This window comes from Candoia aspera, chromosome 11 (assembly GCF_035149785.1).
Source record: "Candoia aspera isolate rCanAsp1 chromosome 11, rCanAsp1.hap2, whole genome shotgun sequence".
In the NCBI taxonomy this organism is placed as follows: domain Eukaryota; kingdom Metazoa; phylum Chordata; class Lepidosauria; order Squamata; family Boidae; genus Candoia; species Candoia aspera.
In genome coordinates, this window is record NC_086163.1 from 229,356 (window position 1) to 247,091 (window position 17,736).

Here is a 17,736-nt window from a genome sequence, read left to right on the forward strand (position 1 = left end):
ACTTAATCATCATTTGATGCATATATTCCCACTACAATCATTTTAAGTACACATATCTGCCATATTCATCCGCAAGTAACAAACGGGGTTTCAAATAAAATTCAACATAAATTACAATTCCATTAGTTTTCTTTGAATTAGCTGAAACAAATTCCTGCCCCAAATTCTTAACTAAATATTTTATATCTTTTTTCTTTATGTGTGTTTCTTGTAAACAAATCACATCATATTTCAGTTTATTTAAATAATGAAAAACTTTTTTCCTTTTTTGTGGAGCGTTTGCTCCATTTATATTCCATGTGAGGCACTTCAGATCCATTTTTATGTGAGTAATGCATCAGAGTCTTTAGAAATAACAGCCATTTCTTCTCTGTGTATTGCACCTTCCTTTTTTTTAATTCTACCTGGGTTGTGTTCCAAATCCATTCTATGTCTCACTAAAAAATCTTTAGCTTTAGGAATCAAAGTTAATTTAAATCTTTTTTGTTGAAAGGTGAAAATCACCCCTTCTAATTTTTCCAACGAAAAGGGACTTTATTCTTTTTCAACACATCAGTCAAAAAGGCATATTCCTTCCTCTTTCTTAAGATCCTTACTGGTATTTCTTTCAGCACAATTATATCCTCACCTTCAATATTAAGTTTAGCATCAAAGAGTGCTTGCAAAACCAAATCTCTTATTTTATTTCTGGAGAACTCTACCAGTACATCTCTCAGTTTATTATGTATATTTGCATATTTAGCATTAATATGGAAATTTTTTTCTATTTCATCCAACATCTTGTCTTCTTCCCAATCAATTAAAGATGCCAAGGCTCGTATAATCCTTTCTTTTAGCTCTTCTTCTTTAACTTCAGGTATTCCCCTAAATCTTAAACAAAATTCTTTATCTCTTAATTCCAATAGTGCAATTCTATCAAATTCATTCTCTCTTTCACTCTCCAGCAGGTCAACCCTATCATTAACTTTTTAAAATTCTCCTTCCATTTTCTTTTTCCATCTTCTCCAATTTTTTGTCAAGCCTTCTTTCACAATCAGCAAATTTTAATTCCAACGATTGGTTAACATTTTGAATAATAGTTTGCGAAGTTTTAAGGGTATATTCTTCAAACATGCCTTTTATCCAATCACATTCTCCAGACCCATGTCTTACTTGCTTTCTAGTATTCATAATATAATTTATTTATAATTTGTATTGCAATTTAATAGCTCCCTCTAGTGATAACAAGAAGAGGGAAAATTATATTAAAGTGTACTATATCTTTTTAAAAGGCAAATTGAACCAGCTTGTTTAGAATAAGAAAAAACCAAAAGGAGAAAAAGATGGGGCTTCTATAAGACAATAAATATTTAAAGTTGCCTGCTCAAGTTGTTGGTTCTTTAAATTCTGTAGAAACACACTAAAGAAGCCTAAACAAATAATGAAAATCCCACCAAGAGAAAATGTTTTTCTGTAATAGAGATGGCCTCTTTGAATTCTTGAATTAAAGTACAACGAAGTGATTTTAGAAATGAGGTGGTTGGAAGTATTGTCCTTTTAAAAGGATTCAAACGCGGCTTCTACAAGGTGGTTCTTGTGCTTCCCGGCTGACTCTCTCAGTTCCGTTGCGGCTCCACAATTCCTCGATGAGGTCCAGCCATTCAGAAGACACAGGGAGATTTGCCAGCTTCTCCTTCCCAAGAGAGTGCTTCGTGTCTCGAAATAGATCTTGAGACACCCAATAATTGCCATGCTATAAGTCCTAGCTATGGAGCTTCTCTAGGACTAGCCTTCCACCATTTCTCCTCACCAGAAGTTGGAATAATGTACAAATTCTATATAGAGAACACTTATGCACAATCCTCATCATTTTTATATGCAAAACTGATTATTTGTCTTAAATTAATAAAATGTTTTTTCATATATAAATATAAATATTGGATCTAGGTTTAAAGTTTACATATTTCAAGGTCAAAACTGAATCAGACTTCATTCCTAGGTAATTTTCTTGGCAGCAACATGGAAGTGGTTTTCCTCTGCTTTCTTCCCAGTCTAGCCTACAGCCTGGGGTTTCTGGTGGACTTCCATCAAATGCTAATCAGGTGTAACCCTACTTAGTATGAGATTATTTCACTCAGTGTAATATGGTGGCATTCTTAGTTGAAGTGTATTGAATTGTCTCTGTGCCCTCTTCTCAAGAGGCCATCCTCGGACCCAACTGTGTTAGACAACTTTCATCCAGTCTCCAAACTTCCTTTTTAGAGAAGGCTGTTGAGAGGGTGGTTAGTGCTCAGCTTCAGAGGATCCTGAATGAAGTGGATTATCTGGACCTTTTCAGGCTGGGTTAGAGTTTCACCAGTGCCAAATAGAGGTGCTTCTTTGTGTGAAGGGGTGATATTACATGCCTTGAAGGAGGTGGTAGTATGCCCCCTTCTCTGAAGGCCATCCTTGGACCCAACAGTGTTGGATAACTTTAGTTTCCAAACTTCCTGTTTAGAGAAGATTGTTGAGAAGGTGGTTGGCATTCAGCCACAGAGGACCCTCGATGAAGTGGATTATCTGGACCCTTTTCAGCCTGGGTTCAGGCTGGTATACAGTACTGAGATGGCATTGGTTGCACTTACAAGATGACCTTTGGAAGACTGGCACTCCTGGATTTCTTACCAGGTTTCGATACCATCTATGATGGTGTCCTTCTGGACTGGCTTCAGGGGCTAGGAGTGGGAGGTACTGTTTTTGTGGTGCTTCTCCTCCTTTCTTGACATGCAGGGTGCCTCGGGTTGTGTCTCTTATGTCTCCTCTTTAACATCTACATGAAACTGCTGGGCAAGATCGTTCAATGGCATGAGTGCACTATCATCAATACGTTGATGATGCCCAGTTGTACATCTCCACCCCTGCCTGGGCAGGTGATGCTGTTGCGGGAATGACTGAGTGCTTGGAGGCTGCAAGGGTCTGGGTGGGGAGGAACCGTGTTCAACTCAACCCTGGCAAGACTCAGTGGCTTTGGGTTTTTGGCCCCCCAGGGTCTGGTGATATGTCATCTTTGACTCTGGACAGAGTTGTACTCCCCCAGACTGAGCTGGTGCACAACTTAGGGGTTCTCCTGGACTCATGGTTCCTGCATGAAAAGCAGGTGGCAGCTGTGGCTAGGGGGGCCTTCGCACAGATTTGTCTTGGGTGCCAATTGCATCCTTTCCTGGACTAGGAGGCCTTACATAGTGTCACTCATGCCTCGTCACCTCCCACTTGGATTATTGCAATATGATGTGTATGGGACTGTCGTTGAAAACCACCCAGGAGGTATAGTGGGCCCAGAATGCAGCGGCACATGCAGTGTTAAGTGCCCCTATGTTTGCCCATGTTACACCCCGGCTGCGCAAGCTGCACTGGCTCTGTTTCCTTCCGGGTACAATTCAAGGTGCTCGTTATCACCTTTAAAGCCCTACATGGCACAGACCAGGCCATTTGTGGAACTGCCTCTCCTTGAGGATATCTGTCCCACTAGCTCAGATAGGGTAGCATGCCCAAGATCCCTTGCCTGAAATACTGCCATCTGTTGGGACCTAGGAAGTGTGCCTTTTCCATCACTGCCCCTAACTTGTGGTACACCCTCCCCCTAGCAATCCAGCAGGCCCCTACCTCTGGTACTGGGGTAGTGTTGGGAGCCTGTGGATATTTGTTGGGGGATCCTAGGAGAGTGACTGAGGCACCAGGTTCTTAGTTTTGGTTTTATGGTTTTGTAGCTTTGTTGTTGTGAGCAGCCCAGAGTTGTGCTCTAAGATGGGCGGACATACAAATACTGAAAGAAAAGAGCAACTACCAGTACCATCATGCACTTCCTACGTACATGCATGGACAACATCTCAATCCCTGAATGCCCACCTAAAACAACCTAGTCTTTACCAACTGTCTTCAGAATTCTTTCATGTTCTTCTGTCTGTTTATTTGGGAATTAGTTCCAGATGGGGAGTGGACTGGGTTCCCCAGCAAGTGCTCACTGGGGGAAAATTGTTAAAATATCTCCCGTGGTGTCTGCCTTGTGGAATCCTCTCCCCCCAGAAGTGAGGTTAGCCCCATCCGTTTTAACATTCTGCAAGTCTCTCAAGACCTGGCTGTGTGATCAGGTCCCAGGGGTTTGCGGGGGATTTTGTGATGGCTCCCTTACTCCGGTTGACATCATCCTCTCTTGTTTTGTGTGTTTTTTATAGTTTTTATAGTTTTAGTTATTTTTTTATATGCATTTATTGGTTCTTTTGATTGAGTGTTGTATGCCACCCAGAGTCACTTTCTTGTGAGATGGCAGCTATACAAATATGATTAATCAATAAAATCAATAAATAAAATACGTTGTTTGTCCCTCAGTTATAGATGATATTAGAATATATTGAGGAAAATACATCTAAGCTCAAGCAAGTCAGTTCTAAGATGGAGGATTTGGTAGCTCTTCCATCCAGTCAGGCTTCTAGCTAGGACCAAATAGGTCTTTAGACAGCACTAGAAGAAACTAAATTGCTGGTAATTGTAAGTAAAATAACTTTGTTTCTCCTTTAGAAGTGTATCGCAAGAGCTATCAGAAACTATCCTCACCATGGTAGCCAACTGCAGCAATGTGGTGAACAAGGCCAGACAGCCACCACCTGGTGTGATGCCCAAAGGACGTCCCCCCAGTGCTAGCAGTCTGGATGCCATCTCCCCTGTGCAGGTAGGTAGAAAATGTGAGAAAAAGCAGGTAGTAGTTCTTCTGCCCACTGATTTTTTTGTGTGTACACAATTCAGCTTCATTCAGGAGTTAATCCTATCTTCTTTACTTGGTGGATGTTACCTTGTAGGTTAAGCACTACCTTTGAACCTGACTGGCCTTTTACAGCTTCTCAGGCCAAGCAACAGTGCTAGATTGTAAGGGCTTGTTATAATGGGGCTCTTCAGCTCTCAGCTGAGCTGCTCTTTTAAAAAGCAAGGAACATCTCCAGCACTGCACTCAGAGGTAGATTTTTGTGCCCTTTCATTATTTATTTTCTAAATACTGTATTTGGCTCTATTCTGCTGATTAAAAGAAAAAAAACATGAATGAAAGGAAAGTGTGTGAGCGTAACTAAAAAAGAAACTATTATCTGCAGTAAGGCCATGCTGAATTACTGAACAGTATTGTGGTCAGTTGGAAGGTAATTGTCCTGCATATTAAATTATAAACTAGAAGAACCATCCACAGAATTCTGCAGAAACATCTCTTTTTGATGGGTAAAATGACACCACCCTTACTTATTGTGCTGCTATGTACAGCGGCTATATCAAACTCATTCCATTCCACCAAATTTACCTATGCTTAATCTATGTACTGTTTCAAAACCAAGAAGTCTACCTTGACTTCTGGCATTATCCATTTCCAGATACTTTTGCTCTGTGGATTTCTCCTCTTAGCCTTTCTGATTAGCTCTGCTTATTGTTTATTTACTTCCTGTCTCTTTGTATTCTCAGACCTTAAGGCTACCTATGGCTTCAGTCATAAAGGCCATATATTATCTGATTTCTGGTATGGTAGGCAAAATACCAGTTGTTTTTTGAGCTTTTCGGGCAGATGATTGGCATTTTGGGAACAAAAAGCTGCTTCCGATGGGCCTTTTGACCTGATTTTCATGATTCTTCATACGTTAGTAGGAATAGACTCATCATGTTAGGATTTGATGTAAAATGTTACTGATTTTGCATGTGTGATCTTAATAAAGATGATAAACCATTTGATATAAATATAGAGACAACTTTTCCTTTTCCTTAATATTTTATTCTTCTTGTCAGATTGATCCACTTGCTGCTGGGATGGCATCTCTCAGTTTAGGCGGTCCAACAGTTCCTCATACCCAGAGTGTGCCTGGGTTTCCTCCAAACTTGAGTTCTGCTTTTAGTACTCCTCAGTCACCAGCAAAAGCATTTCCACCACTTTCCACGCAAAACCAGAATACACCTTTTAGCGGGATTGGTGGACTCTCTTCACAGCTTCCAGGTAAAGTTGCATTGAAGAAGCTAGTGCTCATTAAGGAAATAGGGCTGGTAGTTGTCATGCTGACCCTGCTTCTGGGGCCAGACATTAATGGCTTGTTCCTGTTCTCATTTAAAGGGAAACTATTTTTGTTATATTTTCTTCTCTGTATCCCCAAAACTCAACACATACCCCTCTATTCTTAAGAATCAGTTATTTGTCAAGTGATACTGCTTTCTTATTCCCAAGGCCTAAATTTTCTGAGCTTGCAGATGAAAGGAAAAAGAAAGGATCTGAAATAATGCATGTCTGAATACACGGAAAATAGAGGAATCTGTTTCAGTTTAGCAAGTGCTGATTGGCATGTATTTGAGTACGGAACTATCTCTATCACTGACCTCTGCAGTGCCCTTTATATTTTCAGGGTGGTGGAATCCTTGGGCCCTATAATTTGAACGCTGTCTACCTTGTATATTGTATTATTGGCCTTTTTCAAGGTGAGGATAACTATACTGTTCTAAAGTCAGAGTTGCAGGTATAAAGGGGATAATTATTTTGTTCTTTTCAGTAGGTGGTCTTACAACAGATAGTCTGGGTATCGGAACTGGGGCCCTTGGCCTCCCTGCAGTGAATAATGATCCATTTGTGCCAAGAAAACTGAACACATCAGGACTGAACCAGCCTACATTCCAGCAGAGTAAGGTGAAACCTTGTAAGTGGTAATGTTGTTTGATTGAGAAGGTTGATGAGTCTGTAGCTTTTGTTTGTTTAGGATGCAGTGGGTTGATGGTGCTGTACAGATTCAGCATAAAAAAGTAGTGACTAAGGGAGGTGCAGAGCTTTGGACACCCTTTCAGCCAGTACTTTGCAACATTTCCTTTGGAAGAAATTACAGCTTCCAGACATTTCCTATAGCCAGCTAAGAGACTTTCTGTTCTTGCTTTTGGAATTTCCCCCCACTTTTCCTTAAGGAAATGTTCTAGCTCAAAAATATATCCTTAACTCTCCTTGAATGTACAGCATGTTTGAGATCTTTCCACAGATGTTCAGCAATATTGTCTGGGACTCCAAAGGCCATTCCAAAATGTGTATCTTTCTTTTGTGTAAGTACTTTGTGGCTAATTTGAAGGTATATGTTGGATTGTAGTTTTACTGAAATTTCCAATCTTTTTTCAACCTCACTTCCTTCTGGGATACGTTAATATTTAGTTGAATCATCCTTTCTTCCACCTGCACAAGTTTTCCTGTGCACTGGTTGCTATGCAACCCCAAAGCATAACAGAGCCACTGCTGTACTTAACACTGGCAAGGTGCTAGTTTCTTCAAATGTACGTATGTAGCTTCAAGTCAGTGTTGACCCCTGGTGACTGCAGTTTTCCTGGCAAGGTTTTTCGGAAGTGGTTTACCATTGCCTGCTTCCTAGGGCTGAGAGAAAGTGACTGGCCCAAGGTCACCCAGCTGGCTTCATGCCTAAGGCGGGACTAGAACTCACATTTCTAGAAACGTGAAACTTAGGTGTCTATACCATACTGGCTCTCTTCTTCAAATGTTTCACCTTTTTTTCTTTGAATGTATCCTTTATGACCACAGCTGAACAGTTCAATTTATGTCCTGTTAATCCAGAGCACTTTGTTGCAAAAGTTTCAGGCTTTTGTATACTTTAGACAATGGTTCCTGTGGTCAGGTTGGAGAAAAGAGTTCTGAGAACTTGCGTGTGGAGATTATTGTTGTATAACCAACATTTTGCTGTGGGCTTGAGGCAACCTACATCACTGTCAGCTAAACTTTTCAGCTGATTGTTGACAGTGATCCATGGAGTCCTGCCTTGCAGATCTGAGCAGTTTTGGGGGGGGGATCCATAGCAAGAATAGAAGGATTCTTGAGTGGCTACAGGAAACATCAGAAGGCTGGTTAAAGTTTAAACTTTGTGCCATGTGGAGGTTTGGTCAGTAGCTGTTCATTAAGATTCACCAAGACATACACTTTGGCCAGGTGGCCTAACTTTTGCCTGCAACTGTACACTGTTGATTTTCTACACTTAACAAGAAGCAAGCATCTTGGTTTCATTTCCTCTTCATTCTCTAATATTCCTGAATTTGACCTTTCTCTGACATTTAAGTGATTTGTGTTTTTTACACACAGTATATATTTATTGAGCTGCCTTCAGCCATAATTTAGTTGGATTCATTGTTCTCCTATGGGAAGATAACTCCTTAGAAGATCTTCTGTCTGACATGCACCTGCCAGTGTGGTTTCCTGTGTCCTTTGGAGCCTTCAGTTGTGTTGACCAAGAAATCCTTTGAGTCTTTGCTGCTTGCTTCTATGTGATTTTCTTACTGGAAACCCTGTTTGCGGGCACTTACTCTTTCACAAGAAATAAGTTGTGGGCTATTTTATATTCCCTGCCAAAGGCTGTCTCATTGTGCTCTCAGCCTCTGCCCAAATCTCTTGTCTGACTTGGAGAATCCTTATCACGTGGGAGACGTTTACACGCTGGCCTGCTTTTTAGATAACACGACCACCTTTCAGTGGGGCTTCTTCCTATAGGTGTGCTGGTTCCCAGTTATTTCCCTGATTGTTAGAGGCTGTTGAAATACTGTAGGATGGCTTCTGTTAACTTGGCTTCATAAAATAAATGCATTTTGCAGCATTTCATGTTCTTAATTTGTATGTGCCTTTTCCCAACAGCTGACTTATCTCAGGTATGGCCAGAGGCTAATCAGCACTTTAGCAAAGAGATTGATGATGAAGCCAACAGCTATTTTCAGCGTATTTATAATCACCCACCCCATCCCACCATGTCTGTAGATGAGGTGAGTTGGAGAGCCTATATAGCAAATGCTTTTATTTCAAGTATTATCAAACTCTTGGGGTAGGAGGTGCTTGCAATGCGACTTTCTGTTGGGTTTCAAATGAATGAAAATTGAAAGTTTCAGAATGTGCTTCTGTACAGTTACAGACAACCTTTGTGCTTCTGATATGTGCTGTATGCAAAACATAACTGCTACAGGTAATCCTCACTTACTGACCACTCGTTCAGCAACCATTCGAACTTAGAGCAGCACTGAAAAATGAGACATATGACTGGTCCTTGAAGTTGCAACCGTTGCAGTGTCCCCACAGTTATGTGATCACAGTTTGGGAACTTGGCAACCAGCATGCATATATGATGGTCGCAGCATCCTGTGGTCATGTGATCACCATTTGCAACCTTCACAGCTAACTTCTGACAAGCAAAATCAGTGGGAAAGCCTGCAGGAAGTTGCAAGTCATGGTCACATGACATCACACTTAACAACCCGAGGTGATTTGCTTAACGACCATAACCAGAACTTACGTCGTAAGTTGGTGCAGTCACCTGATGTCATGCTCCACTTAGTGATGGAGTTGCTGGTCCCAGTTGCGGTCGATGAGTGAGGACTGCCTGTATTGTAAAAGTTAATCCCATTGATAAATCTCATTGCTGATATATTTTGTTAAGTGTGCCTTATTATATGCCAGATAATAAGAGGTTCTAGCAACTAAACCCACACTGGTATTTTTTATAAAGGATTCAGTCTTTGATTAAGCCCAGTTGTAAGGAAAAATTCTTGTCTGGGAGAATATGTCCTCCTTTGCAGGTCTCACACTCCACTTAAGGCAGAATTTTGCTGTCTTTAAATGGCAGAGTGATCTAAAAGTATTAATTGGACCATTTCACAGTCCGTTTTAAAATGCACTAGCTTCGTACTTAGTGTGTGTTAAGAAACATAGTTGAATCTGTGATATATCACAGCAGGTGGTCACTGACCTGATTTGTCTTGAAAAAACAAAGCTGGTCAGATCTGAATTTTAACTGAATGTTCCATGGAGTCACCAAGAGTCAAGGACAACTTGAGGGAGGCTTGACCCTTTCTTCCTTAAAAAAAAAAATTAAATAATGACTTTAAAAATTTTGTGAAACCTAGCCTAGCAAATGAAAATTATATTTACTACCTTGTCTACAGAGAGTTCCATTTGACTTATATTAAAAAAAATGTTTGAGACCACGTCTAGCCAAACGTTGACTGGATTTCTCAAAAAACTATATCTTATGCAGGACTGTGCACAACTGAATTTTTTTAATAACATTCTGATTTCTTTACAGGTATTAGAAATGCTACAGAGATTTAAGGACTCTAACATTAAACGGGAGCGAGAAGTATTTAATTGTATGCTGAGGAATTTGTTTGAAGAATATCGTTTTTTCCCCCAATATCCTGATAAAGAGCTCCACATAACAGCCTGCCTCTTTGGTGGGATAATCGAGAAAGGATTGGTGACCTATATGGCCCTGGGCCTGGCCCTGCGCTATGTGCTTGAAGCCTTACGAAAGCCTTTTACATCCAAAATGTACTATTTTGGAATTGCTGCACTAGATAGATTTAAAAATAGGTGGGTGCCTCTTAATTCTTTGTTAACTCCTTTCAGAAATGCTTGAGGGAATCTTTAAATATATGCTCCCTTTTACAAGATCGATGGTACATTGTTTGTTTTATTTAAAATAAATAAATAAATGGCATGTTGCAATTCTTAGATGAATTCTACAATAAACATATACATTAAATAGACATTTAGTTTAATAAAAGGACTGCGTGCCTTAGAATAAAGGAAATACTCCTAACATGGACTTAGATACAGGATTTAGGATTGAAGATCCTGGCTAATGGATCTTCAATCCTGTTTAGGATTATGGCTAATGATATTTATCTATTTTACATACTTCTCACTTCCTAATGCCTTTGGGTGGTTGAATTATAGAGTATGCCAATAGATAAAGTACATACGTGCACACATATCTATGCTCATACATACCTTTCGACATAAAAATGGACAGCGGAGTGTATAACGAAGATCACTGTAGCCTATGTATGTCTGATTGGCATCACTGCCAGGACTTCTTTCCCCACGAAATACCCTGAAATGAATTTTGCTCAGTACTTCTGGTCTTTCCTGAGCTGCTTTCATCTATTTTGTAAAACAGTTTTCAGAACTCTTTAGAAATAACTAGTAAGCCACCCTTATGGATGCCCTAGTACATTTGTTTGTGTCTCACTGAGTGATCCAGTTTTTACTAAATTTTCCTTTCTTTCCAAAGCAGATGAATATTTGCTAATCCATTGCACTTTCTCTTTCTTCATGTCCCTATAACGGTAGCTGCTTTCACCTCCCGTTTCCTTCTCTTGGTGGGAGCAGCAGATCAGGCTAGCTGCATCCTCGCCTAGGAGATCTTGCTCATAGTGAAAGAACATTTATAGATTTTATTTTATTTGATATTGTTTTAAAAGACTTATATAGCTGCCCATATTGTAACAGCAACCCTGGGTGGCACACAAAACAATAAAAACAAACCCCACCCAAACGATCAGAATAAAAATCAATAAAAGCTCATAAAACTCACTATTGGCACTACGGGGCAGCACTCTCCCATGCATCTCCACACCATCTTACTGGGCTCAGGCCTCATCCTACCCCCAATGCTTGTGAGTAAAGCCAGCACTTCAAGGCCTCCTGGAAGATGATGGGGCTGCTGATCTCGGGGGGGGGGGTGTTCCCTTCTGCTGCAGAAAAGGAGCGCTTCCTAGCTCCTGTTAGAGGGCAATATTTGAGGGAAGGGGCCTGGAGCATAGCCACCCTATCTGACTTGGTGGGTGGGCTGATGCCCTCAGGGGAGGCAGTCCCACAAGCAGCCTGGTCCCATGGCACCATTAAGGTGATAACGAGCACCTTGAATTGCACCCAGAAAGAAACTGGAAGCCAGTGCAGCTCACACAGCAGTGGTGCAACATGGGTGAACTGTGAGGTGCCCAGAACCATTTGTGCTGCTGCATTATGGACCAGTTGTCATTTTCAGATGGTCTTCAGGGGTAGCCCCCCTTAGAGCACATTGCAGTAATCCAACCAAAAGTGACGAGGGTGTGAGTGACTGAGCAAATCCTCCCGATCCAGGAATGGCCGCAATTGGCATACGAGATGGATCTGTGCCAAGGCCCTCCCCAGCTACAGCTGCCACCTGCACCTTGAGCCGGAGCTGCGAGTTAGATACTAGATAATATCTGATGCTCTTAATGAATGCTAATATTTTATGAATTATAAACACATGTTTCTTGTTCATAGAGCTGCAGTTATGTAGGACTAATCCCAATAGCAACCAAAGTAATTTTCCTCTAGTATTGAATCATATTGGTCTTGCTTTCCATGCCATACATGTGAGGTTATCATTTTTTTTCTAGTAGCTATTAAAATTCTGCAGCAGTCCAATAGATGAAATAAGATGATGTAACTGAAGCTGCTGTATATCTACACTGGTAGGGTATTTAACTTAGGGATACGTACTATTTTGGAAATTTGTTACCAACTAAATAAGGTTGTACTGGTAATCCTCCGGTTATGATGGCAATTAGGACCAGGAACTCCATTGCTAAGCAATATAATTGTGAAGTGTGATGTCATGTGACCACATCACTTAGCAACGGCAATTCCAGGAGTCCTAGTCAGTAAACAAGGACCACACTGGTCATTAAGTGAGGACCTCATGTGATCGCGACTTCCAACTTCCTGCTGGCTTCCCCATTTACTTCGTTTGTGGGAAGCCAGCAGAGAACATTGGAAATTGCGATCCCGTGACCGCGGGAATGCTGTGATGGCTGGAATTCCAAGGACCCACTGTCAGTTCCCCTCGTTCAGTGCAGTCATAACTTTGAACAGTCGCTGAAGGAATTGTAACCCAAGGACTGTACATTTATTGTGATTTAATTAATATTCTCATATTTCTAAGCGAGGACAAATCTCATCAATACAGCAGTGCTTGAATTCTGGTGGTTTAAAACATTTGACTGCTGTTTGTATAAAGCATATGGTAGTGTACTCTATGCAGGATTGTGGGAGCAGGGAGCCATGGCGAACAGCATTTTTAAACTGCCAGTAAATGGCCATGCTGCATTGAGGCATTTGGTTTGGCTTCATAAGGCCAGCATTGCTTTAACGTGCACTCTAAAGCAAAACTTGGATTATTTATTTATTTTCTATCCTGCTTTTATTTTATTTTTTTATAAATAACTCAAGGCGAACATACCCAGTACTCCTTCCTCCTCCTCTTTTCCCCACAACAACCACTCTGAGGTGAGTTGGGCTGAGAGGGGGTGACTGGCCCAAGGTCACCCAGCCAGCTTTCACACCTAAAGTGGGGACTAGAACTCACAGTCTCCTGGTTTCTAGCCCGTTGCCTTAACCACTAGACCAGACTGGCTCTCCTAGTGTTGTTACATTGGAGTGAATAGAAGCACTGTGCTCAGTAACAGTACTTGAGTTGGTCTCTGTAGAGGTTGTCTTTGCTGAAGACTCCAATTATGCATGACAGGTCTGAGGCTGTGGTGGTATTTTCCTTGCTGTAACTGCAGACCTTTGCTTGATAGATTGGCTTGTTTGCAGTAGGGTATTCCTTGGCAACATTAGGTCACCACCATTGGCCCAGTCAGTTTAAAATAATTGTTGACAGAGGTGCTGCAGGATCCGAGGCTTTCATCAAAATGACAGAAGCAGCATTGAACCATAGCATCACCATGTCCCTCTTCTGTGGGTATATGACATTGTGGTGCATGTACAGGAGGAGTAGGGCTTCTGTTGCGATGGCCCAGTACTGCTTTTGTCATTTCCCTCCTTGACCCTCTCTGGGGTCACTTCTAGTTGCTGATCAGCTTGGGTTTGGCAGCAGCAAGAAATCCATGAGGCAATGCTTTGGCTTTTTTCAGAGATTAACCGTTTCTGTATTGTGGTAGTACTTGTGGCCCGGATTGTTTATTTCCTGTTACTAACAGGTAGTTTTGTTGACAGATTGAAGGACTACCCTCAGTATTGTCAGCACCTGGCTTCTATTAGTCACTTTATAAAGTTCCCTCATCACCTGCAGGAGGTGAGTGTTAAAAATTCATGGAACGTGAATCAGCAAGGGGAAGTAAAGCAGCATGAAACAAATTAGGCTTGTGTTCTGTATTCACTTAAGAAATGGCATGTAAGTATTTGTAAAAATTCTGTTCAACAAGTTTCCATACATTAAAGAGGAGAAGAACAGATTCCTGCATGGAAAATTGCCTTTAACCCTAACCTTCAATACATTTATCTAACAACTTGAATTCCTTCTAATTTTTTGCCAGACATTTCTTAAAGAATTGTGAAGGGGGGTTCCTGGTACAGAAATTGCTAGGCACAGCAACTGTTTGCTGCCCAGACGTCCTGAAAGCAACAAGACATAGTGGAATTAAGCTTTTGAAGGTCTTGTAACACTACAAGCACAGGTGGCTTCAGACCGCTGCATTAATCTTATGCCAGTTGGAAAGGGTTTCTGTATTATGTATGCAATATTACATATTTACTTGTGATTAAAGACATATTGTCAACTGTAAAGATCACACTTGCTTCAGAAGTCATATACTCATCATTTGTCCAATGTTGAAGTTGGCTCCTTCAGTCATTACAGAAACTTTTTAGTTTTTTCAAAGACTGTTTGATTTTGAAAGTTTCTACCCCTGGGTTGCATTTTTGTTTCTTTGTTTGATTGATTGGAAGTTTGCAACAACTTAGGTTCCCTCTAGTGTTTGCTAACTTTGGTATTACTACTGGTAGTAGGTGATAAATGTTATTAGGATTTGCCTCCAGAATCATGCTAATTATTTCACGTCCAGGTCTGACAGATCTTGTCATCTGTGTCTTTAGGCCAGTTGGGGCTTTACACAGTTTTATTTATAGTCATGAATCAATATCAGAAATTTCTGCATGGGCTTCTAAGGTTAAGGTTTGTTATGTGTGAATTTTAACAACCTTTCCTTGTCTATTGAAGTACATTGAATATGGACAGCAGTCAAGAGATCCTCCAGTGAAGATGCAGGGGTCCATCACCACCCCTGGAAGTATTGCACTGGCCCAGGCCCAGGCCCAGGCCCAGGCCCAGGCCCCAACAAAAACGCCTCTTGCCAGCCAAGTTAGCACTATAGTAACCACCGCTACTACTACCACGACTGTGGCAAAGACAACAATTGCTCCTGTGGGTCGAGTCAGCTTCAAGAAAGATGTGCCAGTAAGTACTTGCTCTCGTGAGTCTGACAGGATGGACATAAACAAGGTTTTGGCTAATGAATGTACTTGGGTTCATTCCTTTGGATTTGTTATGAATGAACACAATTGTCTTCAATTTGTCATTTGAAACAAAAACAGCTGATCCTTAAACAAGTACATAGTCCAAAAGAAGGTTGATATGCTCTAATTAATGCCTTTATATAGTTAGCTTCTCTGAATTTTGTTACATAGAACAACTGTTGCCTTCACTCTGCTGCTCTTGCCTGCCTTTTTGCTTTTCAGTTCTTCAAATACTTATCAGTCTTCTCCTTTGCTTTAAAACAAGGGTGGGAGTCCTTCAGGCGAAAGCCCCTCCCCACCTTCTGGTGTAATGAATGCCTATTCTAAAACACTCTCAGACTCGTGAGCAGGAATGCAAAGATACTGATTTATTAAAGAATAGTATGCAGGATCACAGAGAAAGCTGAGAATGATAAAAGCGCGCCAAATGCAAACTAAAAACCCTCCCCCCGTAGAATCTTCCCAGGCTCACAATCCCAGGTGCTCCTAACGGCTCCTGATGGTCCGCGGGAAAAGTCCTTGAGCCGAGCACATAACCCAAACACGTTCCATTGAAATGAACACAGATACAGAGCTTGGCACAAGGTTTCACAGCAGCTCCCTCCCAAACAGAAACACGCGTCAGCGCCATGGCATGTGAAACGTTACGATGTACAGTGCACATTGAAACAGTGAACATGACACCCGGAGACTCCCAGGAGTCTGGCCACAAGGAGAACTGATGCCTTTCCCAGGGTCTGCTCACTCCATTTCTTTGTGCACAAGCGGAAATAGCAACAGTTAAGCCAAGGAAGATCACACTGGACTTCTTGATGTATGGTTGCATTGTGGTGGTGGAGAGGCTTCCCCTAGATAGTTTCATCACATGAACTTAGCAAACCTTATTTGTTGTGGGCAAGCTCTCCAAAGGAGGAGCGGAGTGATTCTGACTTTTGTTCAGGTGGGAGAGAGTGGTGTCAAGGCTTCCCTAAAAAGGCTACATCCTGGAGAGGGAACTTCTGTGGGCTTGCCAGCTTTAACTAGTACCATTTTTGGACCTCCTGTTATCTAAGGATTTCATGCTGCCTTTGAAATCTGTGATCTGTTGCATCCTTAACTCAGTTAACTCGTACCCTTTCGATGTGGTTTGTCTTTTGCAGCCTTCTATTAATACAACCAACATTGATACTCTGCTAGTGGCCACAGATCAAACAGAGAGGATTGTAGAACCTCCTGAAAATGTGCAGGAAAAGATTGCTTTTATCTTCAATAATTTGTCTCAATCCAACATGGCTCAGAAGGTACATACTGAACAAATGTAACTCTGATTTGGAGGTGGGGAAGAGACTTTCTGTGTTATAGTCAGGTTGATGTGTCCCTTGTACATAAAGAGAAAGGGGTGACTAACAGACCTGATACTTTTTGTACCTGTGGAAGCTTCCTTTTCCCACCATTCTTTTGTTTCTTCCCAGGACTGCTTAAATATGGCCATTCTGATGTAGTTGCCTTTGAAAAGATAAATCTGAAGCTAACTAATCAAATTATTGCATGTGTTAGTTATTTTCCCACATATTTAGAGATTTTAAGACTTTAAATGTTTTAAAGTCAGCTTCCCATTGAGCCACTTTATTTGCAACTGATGAATGTTTAAAGTCTCTTCTGTACACCTTCATTCTGTCACAGTTTCTAAGCGAATATATTTAGTAATGCAATTGTTCTAAAACCAAACTTATGGGAGTTTTTGGGGAAGACTGAGGTGCCACAAATACCAATGTCAAATAACAAGTTCCAGCTTTTAAATACCTTGGTGTAATTTTTCAAGCCTCTGGAGCTTGGCAGGAATAAATTGGAGCTATATCTGCCAAAGCCATCAATGGAACCCAGGCAGTTTTGGTTTTTTTGTTTTTTACTCCAAAAGGGGCAGATACGTATCTGCTGCCATTAAGCTTTTTAAAGCTAACAGCATCCCAAAAGCTGTGCGGTAAGCAGGTATGTGCCCGTAGTGATTTAAAGCTGGTCTAGGTTCTTATGAACACTCTTCCATGCCCCATGCTGTGTTTCAGATGCTTTAATCTGCATGGAAGCTGGTCTGGTTCCACCGGAAGCAAGGGTCTGCATTTGCTGGCTCTCTTACTGGCTTAACATCTGTTTTCCAATGATTTATTGGCCCCATTAATTCTCCTTGATGGCTTTTCATCAAGGTGGAAAGAAAAATCTCAGCTGACTTGTGTTACTGCCACGGTCTGCTGCCCCTAGCTTTAGAGAGAGCTAAAGCCAGAATCTGCCAGACTCTTTGACATTGCACAGCAGACCGATCTGGAGGCAATAGCCAGCTCTAAGGGGCGGGCTCCAAACTGGAACCCTTTAATGCCTGCAAACTCCTTACTCAACCTTGCTTGCCCAGCAAACTGTAGAGCCTTACCCTTAGCCTTAATAGATGGGAGATACAGTAGAACCCTGTTCACCAAGAGGAGCTATTCTTTGTGGTCAGAATCAATTTTTATCTTAAGTTTTATACTGTTCTACTGTATTTTATTCAATTTCTCTTTTACTCTGGTTTTAAGTCTTAAGTTTTAGGTTTTATATGACTGTTACACTGTCTACGCTGTATGTAAGTTTTTCTTTTCTAACTTGTTGGTCACTGACTGTAG

At 41.2% G+C, this 17,736-nt stretch overlaps 1 protein-coding gene and 1 non-coding gene across 9 annotated transcripts in view; both read left to right on the forward strand.

Annotated features, from left to right (window-relative positions):
* CNOT1 (CCR4-NOT transcription complex subunit 1) overlaps window positions 1-17,736 on the forward strand; it is a 139,482-nt gene that overhangs the window by 57,050 nt on the left and 64,696 nt on the right. For 2 of the 8 annotated variants that reach the window (XM_063312880.1, XM_063312885.1), the window contains exons 17-24: window positions 4,534-4,684; window positions 5,776-5,980; window positions 6,528-6,653; window positions 8,645-8,769; window positions 10,083-10,369; window positions 13,808-13,886; window positions 14,811-15,047; window positions 16,246-16,386. In XM_063312880.1, coding sequence (XP_063168950.1) covers window positions 4,534-4,684; window positions 5,776-5,980; window positions 6,528-6,653; window positions 8,645-8,769; window positions 10,083-10,369; window positions 13,808-13,886; window positions 14,811-15,047; window positions 16,246-16,386 — 1,351 coding nt within the window. Of the gene's footprint in view, window positions 1-4,533; window positions 4,685-5,775; window positions 5,981-6,524; window positions 6,669-8,644; window positions 8,770-10,082; window positions 10,370-13,807; window positions 13,887-14,810; window positions 15,048-16,245; window positions 16,387-17,736 lie in introns of all 8 variants that reach the window. The other 6 variants (XM_063312877.1, XM_063312881.1, XM_063312879.1 and 3 more) reach the window with 3 other exon arrangements.
* LOC134504200 (small nucleolar RNA SNORA50) lies at window positions 4,815-4,948 on the forward strand. Its single transcript, XR_010068635.1, has one exon. It is a non-coding gene; the product is annotated as a small nucleolar RNA SNORA50 (small nucleolar RNA).